This window comes from Ceratina calcarata, unplaced genomic scaffold, assembly GCF_001652005.2.
Source record: "Ceratina calcarata isolate Rehan_Ccalc_2016 unplaced genomic scaffold, ASM165200v1 scaffold350.2, whole genome shotgun sequence".
NCBI lineage: Eukaryota > Metazoa > Arthropoda > Insecta > Hymenoptera > Apidae > Ceratina > Ceratina calcarata.
This window is the reverse complement of record NW_017157935.1, coordinates 824,438-839,257: the sequence shown is the minus strand read 5'-3', so window position 1 is coordinate 839,257 and position 14,820 is coordinate 824,438. Positions and strand designations below refer to the sequence as shown.

The 14,820-nt window shown below is 37.9% G+C and overlaps 2 protein-coding genes and 1 long non-coding RNA gene across 7 annotated transcripts in view; 2 read left to right on the top strand and 1 right to left on the bottom strand.

Moving 5' to 3' along the window:
* The window catches only part of LOC113463791 (proton-coupled amino acid transporter-like protein CG1139), a 17,495-nt gene extending 15,857 nt beyond the window's left edge, over positions 1 to 1,638 (top strand). The window contains exon 8 of the mRNA XM_026813820.1: positions 278 to 1,638. Coding sequence (XP_026669621.1) covers positions 278 to 522 — 245 coding nt within the window. The 3' untranslated portion in view covers positions 523 to 1,638. The remainder of the gene's footprint in view (positions 1 to 277) is intronic.
* LOC113464385 (uncharacterized) lies at positions 1,443 to 3,342 on the bottom strand. Its single transcript, XR_003389231.1, has 2 exons — positions 3,251 to 3,342; positions 1,443 to 3,164 (listed from the first exon to the last, which is right to left on the bottom strand). It is a non-coding gene; the product is annotated as an uncharacterized LOC113464385 (long non-coding RNA).
* LOC108625278 (proton-coupled amino acid transporter-like protein CG1139) lies at positions 1,967 to 14,820 on the top strand. 5 transcript variants are annotated; one of them, XM_026813821.1, is made up of 10 exons: positions 1,967 to 2,071; positions 5,915 to 6,002; positions 8,004 to 8,099; positions 8,257 to 8,373; positions 8,593 to 8,865; positions 9,509 to 9,593; positions 9,852 to 10,124; positions 11,654 to 11,832; positions 11,916 to 12,085; positions 12,152 to 14,820. In XM_026813821.1, exons 3-10 carry the CDS (start codon positions 8,032 to 8,034, stop codon positions 12,394 to 12,396), a joined length of 1,410 nt encoding a protein of 469 aa, XP_026669622.1. In that variant the 5' UTR covers positions 1,967 to 2,071; positions 5,915 to 6,002; positions 8,004 to 8,031; the 3' UTR covers positions 12,397 to 14,820. The 5 variants fall into 5 exon arrangements, with proteins under 5 accessions (XP_026669622.1, XP_017880635.1, XP_017880633.1 ...); XM_018025146.1 differs by lacking the exon at positions 1,967 to 2,071 and adding an exon at positions 3,631 to 3,718; XM_018025144.2 differs by lacking the exon at positions 1,967 to 2,071 and adding an exon at positions 3,784 to 3,965.

Below are 14,820 nucleotides of genomic sequence, written 5' to 3'. Positions count from 1 at the left end.
CGATTCACCCTGACCTGCAACCCGATCCTTTCTGACTGCGGTTAATTACCGTAGAAGCTTAATCGAATCTAACTCTAACTCACTACAAGACTTGTTTTGCTTGCTTCACGTTTTACATCCTACAGCAATGATTTTATTTCTACAATCAATTAAATTCTAATAATTTTATTAGACTTGTGAATATGATTTAGATAGGAATTTCTTATATAATTTAATTATGCATCTTTTGATATTTTATATATATTTACATATTATATCTATTCTTTATATTTTTCAGTCCTGTTGGCCGTAGCAATTCCTCAGTTGGACTTGTTCATCTCCCTGTTCGGTGCTCTCTGCCTTTCCGGCCTCGGTTTGGCGTTCCCAGCAATAATTCAAATCTGCACGTTCTGGACCGTGTGCGACAACACGGAGAAGTACATAATGCTGGCGAAGAACATGTCGCTGATCCTGTTCGGCCTGCTAGGGCTCATCGTAGGAACTTACACGAGTCTTCGTGACATCATCAAGACATTCTCTTGAACCACCCTGAAAGCTTGACGAGAAAATCATAGCGAGACAGGGAGACCGGCGGGACCGATGAAGGGAGGAATTGTTCACAAAATGGAAAGGGAAGCTTGACAATTGTGATACATTTAGGGAAGTTTTACGGTATTTCACGGGTTTGGAAATCTGTCTGGACCGAAGATCTATGCATCATCGAAGACGTAATATTATCTTGTTAACCAGACACTAAGTGTGCCTTGATCGCGTAGTTAGTGTATGCTGTTCGAGGCCTGAACGCAGAACGCGGCCCGAATCTGATGAGCAATGCTTTTTGATGCGATTCGACTCTTTTCGCCTGACGAGGAACTATTTTTTTTTTATTGTTTGTCGCGGTTGGTTTTTAAAAAACTAAAACTGCGCGACGAATTTCATCGCGGAACACGACGTGATATACATATACATATATATAGATTTTATTAATTAAGATCGGTCATTAGTGTAAATCGTTTATTTATGCCAGACTGACATACGGAAATTGATCTTTGAAACGATCAACGCGATATTGCGATCGAGTCCCAATTTACGCGTACTCGTTCATGTTAAGTGATGTACCTACTTTAAGAATTGGTGACTGAAAAATGAAATGTGTCCACACGGAAGAACATTGATCGCGAAACACCATTTCATTTTTTAATCTCATTTTTCGGGGTCGTAACGATTTGCAATTTTCGCTTTAACGGGGGATATCATCCGCATCCTCACACGCGGTTCTTTGTTGTGGACTAAGAATTCGTCGCAATGAAAATTGCTTCGAGAATTATTGTTTGGGAGACACGAGGTTATGATATTTCCACGAAAAAATTTTATACAGACAAATTCAGAATTTTTATAAGAGAATGAGTAACAATCTTTTGTACGTAACGATAGATAATCAAATAACGAATCCCGTCTGCGTCCAAGTTGAATTAAATTATTTATTTGCGTTAGACTTGAACCTAAAGCTCTTGAAAACTTTCTCCATTCTTTTTATATCGATAACGTATTTGGTACGTCTTGCTTATTAAGAATCCGTTTCACATTTTTTATTATCGATACTGTACTCTATACTATCAGTTGTACTCATGAATAAATTTGTTATGACTAGTTGCAAAATGGTTGTACGTTCTCCACCCAATTGATCCAATTAAGTAATATTAATTACATTTGCATTAAAATAAAAAGAATTATAAATGCCTCGAAACATTTTCTATACTCATTGTTGTTATACTGAAATAAATTCTAAAAATATATTAAAATTCGCGGAGGTAGAACGGTGTCAACTTTTGATACTACATGGTAAGTGATATATCGTCAAGGGGTGAAAGTTGCTCGGCTCGACGCAGACGCCATGGGACGGTCGTATGGATCGGAATCGGGGTGGCTGCCCCCGCATACCTCGGAGCAACCCCGGCTGCAGACAGTTGCTCGCTGCACGTGTGCAACGCGACCCCATGTCAATAAGAGCTCCGTCCGTGTGTGTGCTATCGGCACACGCGTGTCCGTGTTCCTCGTTTTCGGCGGTTTAACACGAGAGAAACCGTCTGACGTAAGTTCCCTTAAGAAATGTTGCGAGCCTCTGCTCTCTTCAAAAATCCTCCTCTTGGCGAACTGGAGATTATAATTGTGTCCATGGACTCACATCCCTCAAGTGATTTTTATTTTGCCTATAGCTCGAAATATGTGGTTTATCAAAGTTTTTAAATTGTGATCTTAGTTATTTTAACATTGTCATTTTTTTATAAATTATAATTTAAGTGATCATCAGTTATGGCTCACGTTCCCTACTATTTGGATGTTTATGCGTATTTCTTTAACATGTGACAATTATTCTAATTTGATAGAAAGTAAAGATTAGAAGTTATTAAATTCTGAAGTGATAAATCTTCTCAACATAATATTTGGAGGGTGGTTACGTAACGTGGAGTTATGCTATAGAAGGGTTGTCGATTCTATAGAAGCATCGCACTTCGAGGTGCCTCTTAATTCTCAAACATTAGAGAAATGTCTAGATATTCCTCTAATGCCCTCAGGCGTTACAAGTTATACTAACAGGCATCACTTCTTTCGTTACATATTGTTAGTAATCGTGTAACATATTTTATGCTGCTTATGTAATAATTTTCGTTGATCAATAAATCCGATGTTTTACGTCTTATTGAATAACTTACTGACATCCCTGAAGGGAGAAGTGTTCTATTTTTATTTTTAATTTATTATAATTGGTAGTGCGTTCAAGACCCGCGATCGATCCGGGCGGTTAATAATCCAGAGGGAATCTTGGCGAGCCGAGTAACCGAGTAATACCTATATCCCGCCACGCCATGTACACAAAGGTACCTAGGTAATCGATATATTGCCATGTAAACTCCCATCTGATCCGTGTATTGCGCTACGTTCAACATTTTTCATCGTCTAATCGTGTGAATAACCGCAATCGTAATCGTTCAGATCTATCGTCACTGTTATCATTCACGGATAACAATCAGCTGTGAACACTGTCAGCTATTACGTTTTCCATCAACGGATTCACTGATAAAATTAATATTCTATCGTAAATCGGACTACACACAGGTGTCTTCAAATTCAATTCTGTTTACCTCAACGATTAGTTGAAATTTCAATTATTGCATTGATCCATTCTATAATTTAATAATAAAATATTAAAGATTGATAAGGTTTAGGGTTTTTAATAATGTTTATGGTGACCTTAGCAAATGGTTCTTACATGTGCTCTTCGCCTGATTCCTTTTGTGGGTCAATCAATATGTCCTCTTCCAAATCTGATGCTAACGTGAATTTATATCATCTGAGTACAGCCAAATCGGTGCACTCGTTTTTTAGTTATGAGCATCCTTGAAATCCGACGAGAAAACAGTTTCCTCTCATCCTTCCTGTTCTCGGTGATGCCAAAAGCTTATACATTAAAATATAATAAAATCTTAAAATTAAAAACACATCCTTTAATATCATTAAACGTTGTCAATGAAAATCGAAAGAAATCCAAAATTCAAACATTGCAAGTTTTCGTAAATTCCAAACTCCGATGGTCCAGATTTCCCAGCATTCTCACTCCGAAAAATCCCTTTGCACCACGATCTCTCGAAATCCTGTCCAGTAGCGAAGCTACCGATGAACTGATGCGTCCGGAGGTTGGAGATCTAAATCCCGTGTGCCGCACCGGAGGCGTACGTACGTAAGTAATTTCTATCTTGAATCACGTGACGCGGTGTCCGCGAACGGGTTGTCTCGTTGGAAATTGAAATGTTTAACGAGGCCCAGTCGCTAGACATCCTCTAGCCCGGCCGCATTAGCGTTAGGAGGTTCCCCCTATCCCTGGTTACTCTGTGGAAAAGAATAATCGCGTTCCCTGTCTGGCGGCTCCAGCGAATTTTTCGTATCATCATTTTCGTTTCCCTTCTTCCGCGGATCTGTTCAATTTGGTAAGTCCAAAGATCATTAATTCTTCAAATTCTTCCCTTTCAATCGATTACGTGACATCTTCTTTTATTTACCTTATCTTTGCCACTGTGTTTCCTCGTTGTACTATTTATTGGGATTTGGGAAACACTGCAGGATTTCTATGACTTGTGATTTCACATATATCAGAATTTGAAAAGCATGAAGACAATTTATTTTCGCAGTAAGAATATTTAGAAAATCTTAGACTGTTTGAAAGTGTAACAGGTTGTTGCAAGTTCAAACGGCGTTCTTAAATAAAAAGTTGATTGCCTGGTAAATTAAAGTTGGAAATAAAAATAGCGCGCAGGGCATGAAAATTCGCTAGTATCAAATTGAATCTTAAATAGAATGAAGCAGCGGTAGTATGATGACTGAGAGTCAGTTCAGCGCGAGTGCGAATATGTATTACGCTAACCGTTCAATAAAAACTCTATAAAGTGTAATTGATTGGGGAATTATGTGTATGCATCGAGTTAAAATTCCAGTCAAGTTTCACGCATCGTACAGTTTTTCAGTCTCATTCGGATAGTCAGTTTCAAATGGACAGTGTAACTTTTTAAAGTATAAATTAATTACCAGTTGTGCTATTAAAACATAATACTTCTGTCACTCTTTTTAAAGAATTGCAATTTAATTGCCTCTTTAAGTGATTGCATTAGTTTGACAATTTGTGTTAATTTGAAACTGTGATGTAATTATTAAGATAATCAGTCGTTGATATGATGTCACTCCAATTGGGAATATAACAAACGGTTTAACTATTATTGCATAACGTTTCCCTCATCGATCTTAATAACGCTTACTTTATACTGCGTTTACGACGAAAAATAGGGGTCACTCAGTTAACAGCCAAGAAATCGTCTCGAGATTGAATGAATCGCGAATTATCGAGTTTCCACTTGCATTTATCCCTTAACTCATTCTTCTCAAACAAAGTGTTACGCAATGATTAATACGATGCACGGAAATCTTCAAGTCCCTTCATCACACACTCTTTATTGTCATTCAGAATTACTATTGTAAATGGAACAATTCATGTTTTTCGAAAAGATAAAATTGGTTTTGGGTCTTAACAGTTTGCAGAAGAGCGACGGAATTATTTGATGTAGTTTAAATGACAATGACAATCATCAGACCGGCAGGTGGTTCACTGATCAGGTGGGAGAGGAATTGTTCTCTCATTCTAAAATTAGCGGACGCATGAACATTACGAAAATGGGATCACCTAAATACCTTCCATATTTACGGATATGTTACAGAAAATGTGTTTTGAACCGCACGTATTCCGGTCGATTCAAATTCAAATTTCACTCTTCCGCGTACACATTTTTTAATGCAGCAAGTCTGCCCTGATAAAAGAAGTCTAGCAATTACACTAATTTTCGTATTTAACTGAGACTTCTACTAATGCCTTCCGTGTTAATTCAATAGCAAAATGTAGTAGATGATAAAATGTACAGCTGTTTATTTCAACTTATAATTATGCATTTTCATACAATTCTTTTTATAAACGAGAACTTTCATTACTTAATGTCAAGAAATATAGTGATCTAATTTACGTATTGACCACTGTATATATTCCCGTTGACATTGTTTCGGAGCTGAGCGTTGACAAACCGGTCGACGCGTTCCCCTAATGCGCTCTGAGGAAGTAAGAATTAGGAGATCGATTACTATACTTAAATCGCGTCGAGTTCAAGTAGCCAAAGGTGATTTGAAATTTCCTCTTTCACCCCTCACTGTCTTACAAAGATACCGCTTAATGAGAGAAATTATAAAATAGTCCTTTTCCCAATTTATCATATCAATACTGAATTACCAAAAGTTTTAAAACGCTTCATTTCTTTAAACTGACAAATTACGATTCCAATAAATTATTTGAGTCTTTTAATTAACTGAAGAAAAATTGAAGCTTTTTCACGTTTTGCAGGAGGAGTCAGCGAAGACCAAAGGAAACTACTAAGGATAGCCACCAACTTCGTTTAAGAAACCAGCAACAACATTCATCATAACAAAAGGTGAGTAAAATCGATTTTTGAAGTCTGCAGTAAAAAGTGAATTCTATAAGTGCAAACGATGATTTATCTAAGCCGTCGAGAATAAGGAATAGAAAACGAGAACAGAATAAGTAACGACAGTCGTGGGCGCAATTAAGCCTTTTTAAGGTAATGCGCTTAATGATAATCAGCGAACAAGAAAGTCACGCGCGAGAGCCAGATAAGCTTGATAAGCTTGAACTTGCGTTTGACAAACGCAACCACCATTTATGTCGTCCGGTTCCTGATTGCGTAACTTAATCGCCTTAGATTTTAACCCAATTGTTTTCTGACTCTGCTTTCGGATGCTGCTGGACTCGCGTTACCATTCGCCTCGGTTTTCCTCATCGACGAATCGCATCCAGTTTCGCAATCGACCGGATCCGGACCGAATCAATTAGTATCGATTGAGCTAGTCAACGTGTCGTCGAAATTTATACGTTTCGCATAAAAAAATTGTCCTTCGGACGCAATTGCGATTAATAATTCCCAGTAGTTAGTTCAGTTTACGTTTTTAATATTCTACGCACTCCTTTTACAAATGCGCGATGAGTAAAATCACGATAGAGCGGCCGGATAGAGAACAATTAAATTAGTTGCTTAATTAATTTAATTAACGCGTAGTCAATAAGGTTCAACTGCTTATGAAGTTCACAAGCGCTTTTTAATGTGAATGGATTGGGTGTTGAACACAATGTCAATGACCAAATAAAAGTGTTAACGAGTCAATGGCTGTACTCGGTCGTCGCGTTGCACTTTCACAAGCACCGTCGATAGAAGCTACTGATCGTCGAATTCAATTGGGGACTGCAAGGTTTTTAGTTTTCTTTATTTGAAAACGGTCGTTGATGCAGTTCGTGATAATTCTGTCGTACAGTCGTGACTCCAGGAATGATCATTATTCAGTCAAGGAGAAGTTCGTGCATCGGTTCAGTCATTCCGGCCTCTGCGGCAATGAGATAATCGTTTCCTTATTTCCGAATGTTTTCGCGATTCATAGAATCACGGTATCTATTCACACGGAATCATTTCATATGAAAGATTTGCTGCAATTCCATTTGTTTGATAAAAAAAATTCCAATCCATCATTTTATTAGTTTTATCCATGTTCTTATGTTCATTTATGAGGCAAGTTGAAGGCAGGGGATGAAATTTATAGTATTGGAATATTTTAATAAAAGTTTTTCTCATACGGTCTTTATTTTTCGAAAAAGATTGATTAATTTAAAAACGCATACGCGTCCGGGATTGTTGGTCGAAAACAGGCGCACGTATCAATTCGCAGCGCATCGCAGAACCAGAAGTGAGAACGCGTGGTTACAATATAACCTTCAGTAAGTTAACTACACATTTGACCTCAATGCAATAATTAAGAGCAATCAGTTCGCGAAAGAATGTGCTAAAGCTACGACGCGCGTTTAGTCTGTCCGCGGACCGTACAGATTCCCAATGATGAATCGCCGTTTTTATCTTTAGCCGGGTCGCTCCGTGTCCAATCAGTAAATTGATTTGGATGTTGGACGATACGGATCTGGGTCGAACACTTTGATCCTGGTACGCTCCTAATGCCATCCTTCTGGATCTTGATCCTGCGCGACTCTTAGAGAATTCCCTTGACCATTGTGCGATTGGGAATTTTCCTATGTCCGTGATACGTTGTACGAGTTATAGAATCATAGTGGTTGATGTGCCACGCGATGGATTGGTTGCAAATAGTTTGCGCAGTCGAACCAATCAACATTCAATTGTAAAAACAGACTATGATTTATAATTGTGTACATGAGAATGCAAGTTGTCTAGCACGAAATATTTGACTACAAAAGGACATTGTCTCGAGTCTGTGCCATCATTACTAGTCCTACGTATGGGAAATTAAAAAATATCATTAAATTTTCTTAAAAATGTGGCTTACATCATTTTAATTCTCATTTACATAATTGGAATATCAAATTTTCTGGTTTAAAATATTGTTTTGCATTAAAGATTCGGAAGAGGCTCCAGAGACTGAGGAATGAAAATGGAGAACGCTAAGGAGGAGACGATAAACATGCAGCTGATCGCTTCCGAGAGTCCGTACAAGTACGTCTCAAGCAAATATATCGAAATTCTTATTAAGACGACAAAATTCTCTCTTCTTTTATTTGTAAATTCTTTACCCATATCTCTTGTATCTATATGTGGGATAAACAAAAAGTTGGGGGAAAAAAATTACATTTGCAAATTGATACGGTTGCAGAGTTAATAATGAAATCGCCGGAAGCGGTCTGAATGAATCGGAAGTCCCAATATCGCCGGCCACAAACACAGAAGACTACGACCCCCACAAACATCGGAACAGACCGAATCCAACTTCGTGAGTAATGAAATTGGATCATTTTTGTAAAACGCAAAATTAGCTCAGTAAACCAAATGCAAATACAAATGGTACATCTATATTAAATCATTTTGTCTTAAAAGTATACAAAGTCTTAATTAGCATCTCTTGTCACATTTGTTTTAAACAGTCTCTTGCCTTGCCTCTTAGGCCTCGTACACAAATATTAACACAGCGATTTTACCTGTACTATCTCAGGAACGCGGAGACGTTGATACATTTGTTAAAAGGCAGCCTGGGTACCGGGATCCTCGCGATGCCCAACGCGTTCTGCAACAGCGGGCTGGTTACCGGCGTGATAGGCACAGTGATCATTGGAATATTGTGCACATACTGTTTACACGTATTAGTGAAAGCTCAGTACAAACTGTGTAAACGGTTAAGAGTTCCTATATTGAGTTATCCGCTGAGCATGAAATATGCTCTCAAGGACGGACCCTACTGTGTTCGATGGTTCGCGCCTTACGCACCGTAAGTAAAAGTCAATCTACCCACGTATACGTCTAACATACCCCATTGCACACACGTACGCAGGCATATCTGTTACTGATTTATGAAAGTGTTTGAATATTATGAAAGCTTTTACAAGTCACTGATATAATATTATAAAATAATTAATATATTGAATGAGTGATCAAATACTTTTGTGAGTCTGTTTCGCAATTTATTCCTAAGCCTCATTATACGCAGAACAATGATTGGAGATTGCCGATAGCATGAACGTAGTTGATGCCTGACTATAACTAGCTAATTCTACTTACCGGACATTCGCCGTTTCTCATCAGTGAATCTTCGAGCCATTGAATGATTGGGTTAAGTCAAAAGTTCAATGCATGTTTCACATCCTTTGAATGAAAAATAATGCAAATTTTAAATTATAAAAATTTCCTAAAATGTTTTCAAAAGTATTTTTTATCTCTTCATTTTTCATTAATCATAGTCAACATTTTAAAATATTTTTATAATATTTAATTTTCTAAATGAATGAATGGATTTACGAAGAATAATCAACTTCATTTGAGCTAACACGAAGCACGTCCAAAAATCACCTCACCAAGCGATACCTAAACGACTTTATACAACCGTAACATGAAAGTTGCTATTGTATTTGCAGAGGACTTGTAGACGGGTTCATGATTGTGTATCAATTGGGAATATGCTGCGTTTATATCGTATTTGTAGCGTCGAATATCAAGCAGGTAAATAGCAGGCGCCATAGACCAAAGCGAAACAAAAATGCAGAACCAGTCGGTAAACGTTTGCTTTTAGAAATAAGAAAGGCAAGGAAATAAGTGAAGAGTTGAGAAAACCGACGAACAGGCAAAACCTGTTCAAATAAGAAAGAAAGTAAAACAGAAAAAAATGTTAGAATAGTTGTTCGACTTTTATTGTCATCTCGTTTAACTTATTCAAACATTGTTATTTCCTCTCTTTTCTTTTTGTCTTTTCACGCGCAGGTGGCGGACCAGTATTGGGAACCGTTGGACGTTAAGACCCATATGCTGATCTTGCTGCTACCATTGATCCTCATCAATTACATTAGGAACTTGAAATTATTGGCACCGTTCTCCACTCTCGCGAACGTGATCACGTTCGTCGGTCTCGCTATGATTCTGGTATACATGTTCAAAGATCTGCCATCCCCCAGCGAGAGGGAGATGTTCGGCACGCTTAGAAATTTCTCTCTCTACTTCGGGACGACGTTGTTCGCCTTGGAGGCTGTCGGCGTGGTAAGTTTTCATTCGCAATTCTCGCTCTCCTAATTCCGAAAAATGATTAAATATTTTTCATCCGAATAAATGCAGAATTTACAAGTTTAGAATTCAGACTATAAATAATTATTTAATAATTCTGCAATTCTGTAGAACTAAAATGATACTCTATACATGTATGTTACTTCGTAACAATGGAATATTCGAAAGGAAAGGTAAATCGTCACCATTGTTAAAAGACATTAGGTAACAATGGAATATCCGAAAGGAAAGGTAAACTGTCACCATTGTCAAAACATCTAAAAGACATTAGGTGCAGTAGGATCGGAAAAATCCATAACCGTTTAGAAATCATAAATATTTTAAGCGTGAAAAATACAGCCACCCTCATAAAAATAGGGATTATAATCCACCCTTATAAAAATAGGGATTATAATCCACCCTTATAAAAATAGCGATATTCACCATCCGAAACCCATTTAAGATATCCTGACCGTCACCGTCCGCCACAGGCGAAAATTTACCTGCATTACCAAACAATACTTGACGCGTAGTATTCTTTTTGCTGACTAAACACCAATAGTAAGGCCTACAAAACGAACGCCTGAAACATTCAGACAACCAGTAGCATTCATCGCAATTTACAACCATCGCCAAACGGCTTCACGCCTACTAAATTTCCCGTCATTAGCTTAAAAGAACTGAAGCTTACCTTCAAGCAACGATCGACGAGACAAATAACTACGAAACATAGCTAAAAGAATCTTTATTATAAGTGCCTCCGAGACTTTTGTGTAGACTGTTCAAAAATATATTCTAACATCCGTGAAGACTGTAATTCACTATGGCCGGTATTCAGAGTCGTTGCTTATTTTTAAAATCGTCTTAAGAATTTGCTATCCTTGTCTATCCCATATTTCCAGTCCTTGTCTTGTACAGGGAACATGGACTTAAGCAATTATCCTATATCCAACTAACCATTCGCGGTTAAGCCTGCGTGCGAAATGAGCATATAAAAAAAGTTTCTTTCAATATAACGAAAAGTTTTTTACTCATTCCTCAACAATATGAACTATATCTATTGTATTGGAATAAAAAATTTCATATGCATCGACGTGATAGAATTGGTAGACACGTGAGAGGGTCGCGTAATAACGCATGTATCTCCACGGTTTCCTTAATTTTAGTCGGCGCGATCGATCGATCGTTTGGCCTCGTCAATCATTATCCGTCTTGGTTATCGTTAGACTGAAACAAGTCTGCGCTTAGAATAGATCAACGGCGCCGACGCATCGTTAACAAACAAATAACCGGCCACTTAGAGAGCGACTTTCAGATTGCCGTAATCAGTCAATGCGTCAATGCAATCCCTTCTATTATATATCCAGCCGTTCTCAACCGTTAGGGAATAATCCAGTGATCCTCAGTTTATCGCTTCTATTAACTAAGTAGTTTTAGCAAATAAATTAATTCAATTTTGATTACACATGAAGAGATGCGTATTTGAATATTACAAATTACGCACGAATAAAATAATTCTGTTACAGATCATCGCGTTAGAGAATAATATGAAGACACCGCAATATTTCGGAGGCTATTGCGGTGTCCTCAACATTGGAATGACGGTGATAGTGGCTCTGTACATTGTCGTCGGTTTCTTCGGTTACATAAAATATGGAGCGGAAGCTGGCGGAAGTGTTACTTTTAATTTACCGGAGAAGGAAGTGTAAGCAATTCTCTCTTCTTTTGTCATCCTTAATCGCAGAACGTAAATCAATGTACATAACATATTCATTGTTTGTGTTACAGTATGGCGCAGAGTATCAAGATAATGTTTGCTATAGCTATTTTCATCACGCACGCCCTGCAGGGGTACGTCCCCGTCGACATTATTTGGAATACTTACCTGGAGCAGAAAGTACACAAGAGGAAAATCTTTTGGGAGTATGTTTGTCGGACGATCATCACCCTGGCTACTTGTAAGTTCCATTATTACCTCTTTCTCTGTAACGAGATTCAATTTAAAACAAAAATCTTGCTCGCAGTCACTTTGGCTATCACGGTGCCTCGATTAGGCCTGTTCATTTCGCTGTTCGGTGCCCTGTGCCTGTCCGCCCTGGGCATCACGTTCCCAGCGGTCATCGAGATCTGCGTAATCTGGCCGGACAGAGAGTTCGGCCCGTGCATGAGCATGATTCTGAAAAATCTATGCCTGATCATCTTCGGTATACTCGGCCTGGTGATCGGCACCTACGTGAGCATCGTCGACATAGTAAACTCCTTCAAGTGAGGCGCCAGCGGCCGATTCTCAACGCAGGAACGTGCAAAGAGAGAAAGAAGAGTGGAAACGAGAGCGGAAGAGCATTGAGTGAATTATGTATGCAGGTGAGAGTGCAGGGGAGTTAAGAGAGTTCCGGGACACGCTTTTACTCGCGTATAGAAAGAGAGACGCGGCTTCGTCACTATTTTTCTCAATGGCTTAAAGAGCTAGAAATGGAAACCGAGGAGCATTACGGGAATGCCTCTTCGTCGCGTGATCGCCGCTGTCGATAGTGCACTTAGAACAGAGTGTAGATGTCCTATCTCTGGACCGCGGATGTTTATGTTTTACAAAATTAAATCTGGAATTTAGATTGTTAGATAGATAGTAAGAATTGTTTTATTTGTTAAGCATTTTCCAGTCAAATCCATAGACATCCGCTGTCTGTTTAGTTGGTGCAGTGTTGGGCAAGAAACGTTGACAAGCTTTTGAATCAGCCAAAGAAAATTAGGAAAATTAGCTTAATTGCCTTTCGAGTTCGAGACATTAGGTCAGGTCGATATTAAGACGTTTTTCCGCAAGAGGATAGCCCTCTATGCACGGTGCCTATATAAATAATTAACTGTTAATTGTATATTTAGCTCACTTTAGTCGCACTGCCTGACAGAGCACTTCGAACGGAAACCGATTCGCGTTCTCTGAGCTGCTCCGTTTATTCGAAAGTATCTTACATAATTAATCGTAAAAGGCCAAGTAAGTAAGTTTACGATATCGTAGATAGTTAATTAAAAGATGCAATTAGGAAAACGAAGCCTCCAACTCGAAAGGAATTCCAATTAAGTGTATAATAATTGTTAAGCAATTTCAGTATTTTGATTCGAATTGGAATTGAATTAGGCCCATCACTGGACTCTGGAAGATAAAAAGAACAATCGCCGACGTATTTCTCTCGCGATAAACGAAACCTGTGATGTGAAGATTTTATATAGGACCGAACTGTTGCATTTCTACCGAATTGTTGATTGTCGTCCTTGAACGAGTTTGCAGGCGTATGTGTCTGCGTTATGTTTATTGCAAAGTTGAATCACAGGATAGGATTATTGTTCGTGGACCTTTCTTTTGTCTCAGTGATACGAGTACTTACGTTCACTGTACTGTTACTAAATACGGATTCAGATGTTGACGAGAATTCCAAACGATAAAAAAAATTCTATGGCATGAAATGCCTTTTCTAATATTACTAATAAAAGGAAATGAAAATAACAACAAATCTTAGCTTGTAATTTATTATCTATAAAATTCGAACCAAATAAATGATATCATAATTGATTATGAATATGATATGATAATGATATGAATTTTATAATAATTAATCTCGTGCACTTTACTTGAAATTATCTTCTCAACACCTGAATCATCGCTAAACATGATCGTATACCACACTTGGTAAAAGTAAAGAGACGAGAAAAAGATGAAACAAAAAATGTTACTAGTAATAATAACAATAAAAGGAAGGTTTAAACTAAGTTAAACGAAGCCAGCAATAAAAACTGTATCGGCCCATTGTTAATGCCTTATTTTCTATTCATTCGCGATGCTTGTGTAACGAAGCGTTATGCACACTCGCAGCTGTCGCGAAACAGTTCGCGGACAGACTCAAGAACCAGAGTTCAGAGTTCAAACAATGGGACACGTGGTACCGCGGATCAGAGTTCAAACAATGGTACCGTGAAAACGAGACGAGGACGCATCTACACGCCATTTATACATGTATACCGTCACTGCCGGGAACCTTGACTCGGGTCATTACGATCATTGCATCAAATGACCCGAGATACATCCGAATATCTGTTAAGCCTCGTGCGCTCGCGAGAGAAATTTTGTCATTGCTCACGTGCGAATTAATAAAATTTAATCGATGCATAAAATAATTTATCAATCACTATATTCTATTACTTAAGGAAATCAATTTTCGTTTCTCTGAATTCAAGAATAAATTAAGTGAGTCTTGTCATACTTATTTGAAATTCATTTTGTTCATAAAATTTACAATTTCGATTTGTTCGACAATCTATATGAAGACAACGATTTTTAATACAGCGAGGCTTTAAGATATTCGCCCGAAATCTTTTTGTTTTCGCTACGTTCGCACAATCATTAACTCCCGTTCACCGCTTCCTGGACGCTTACCATACACTTTTGTTATAAAGAAATTTTTATTTAGACTTTCTCACTTATCTCGTTTTTTACTCAACTGCTTTCCGTCTTGGCAACTAGGTTCGCGTCCGCGGAGCGTTTCACTTCCTAAAAGAACTCCTTATTTAAAACGATCATGTATTGTAAGTTACTGAGGATGTTTCTTAAAAAGATATGCATTTTGTGTATAAGTTTTAAATTCTGAATATTTTTGTTTTTGGTCATTGTATTTCTGATATAATAAACTCTCTATTCTTA

Coding starts and splice junctions, on each gene's coding strand:
- LOC108625278 (XM_026813821.1), top strand. CDS start 8,032: ATGAAAATGGAGAACGCTAAGGAGGAGACGATAAACATGCAGCTGATC. Junction 8,100..8,256: donor GCTTCCGAGAGTCCGTACAA/GTACGTCTCAAG, acceptor ATACGGTTGCAG/AGTTAATAATGAAATCGCCG. Junction 9,594..9,851: donor TAGCGTCGAATATCAAGCAG/GTAAATAGCAGG, acceptor TTTCACGCGCAG/GTGGCGGACCAGTATTGGGA.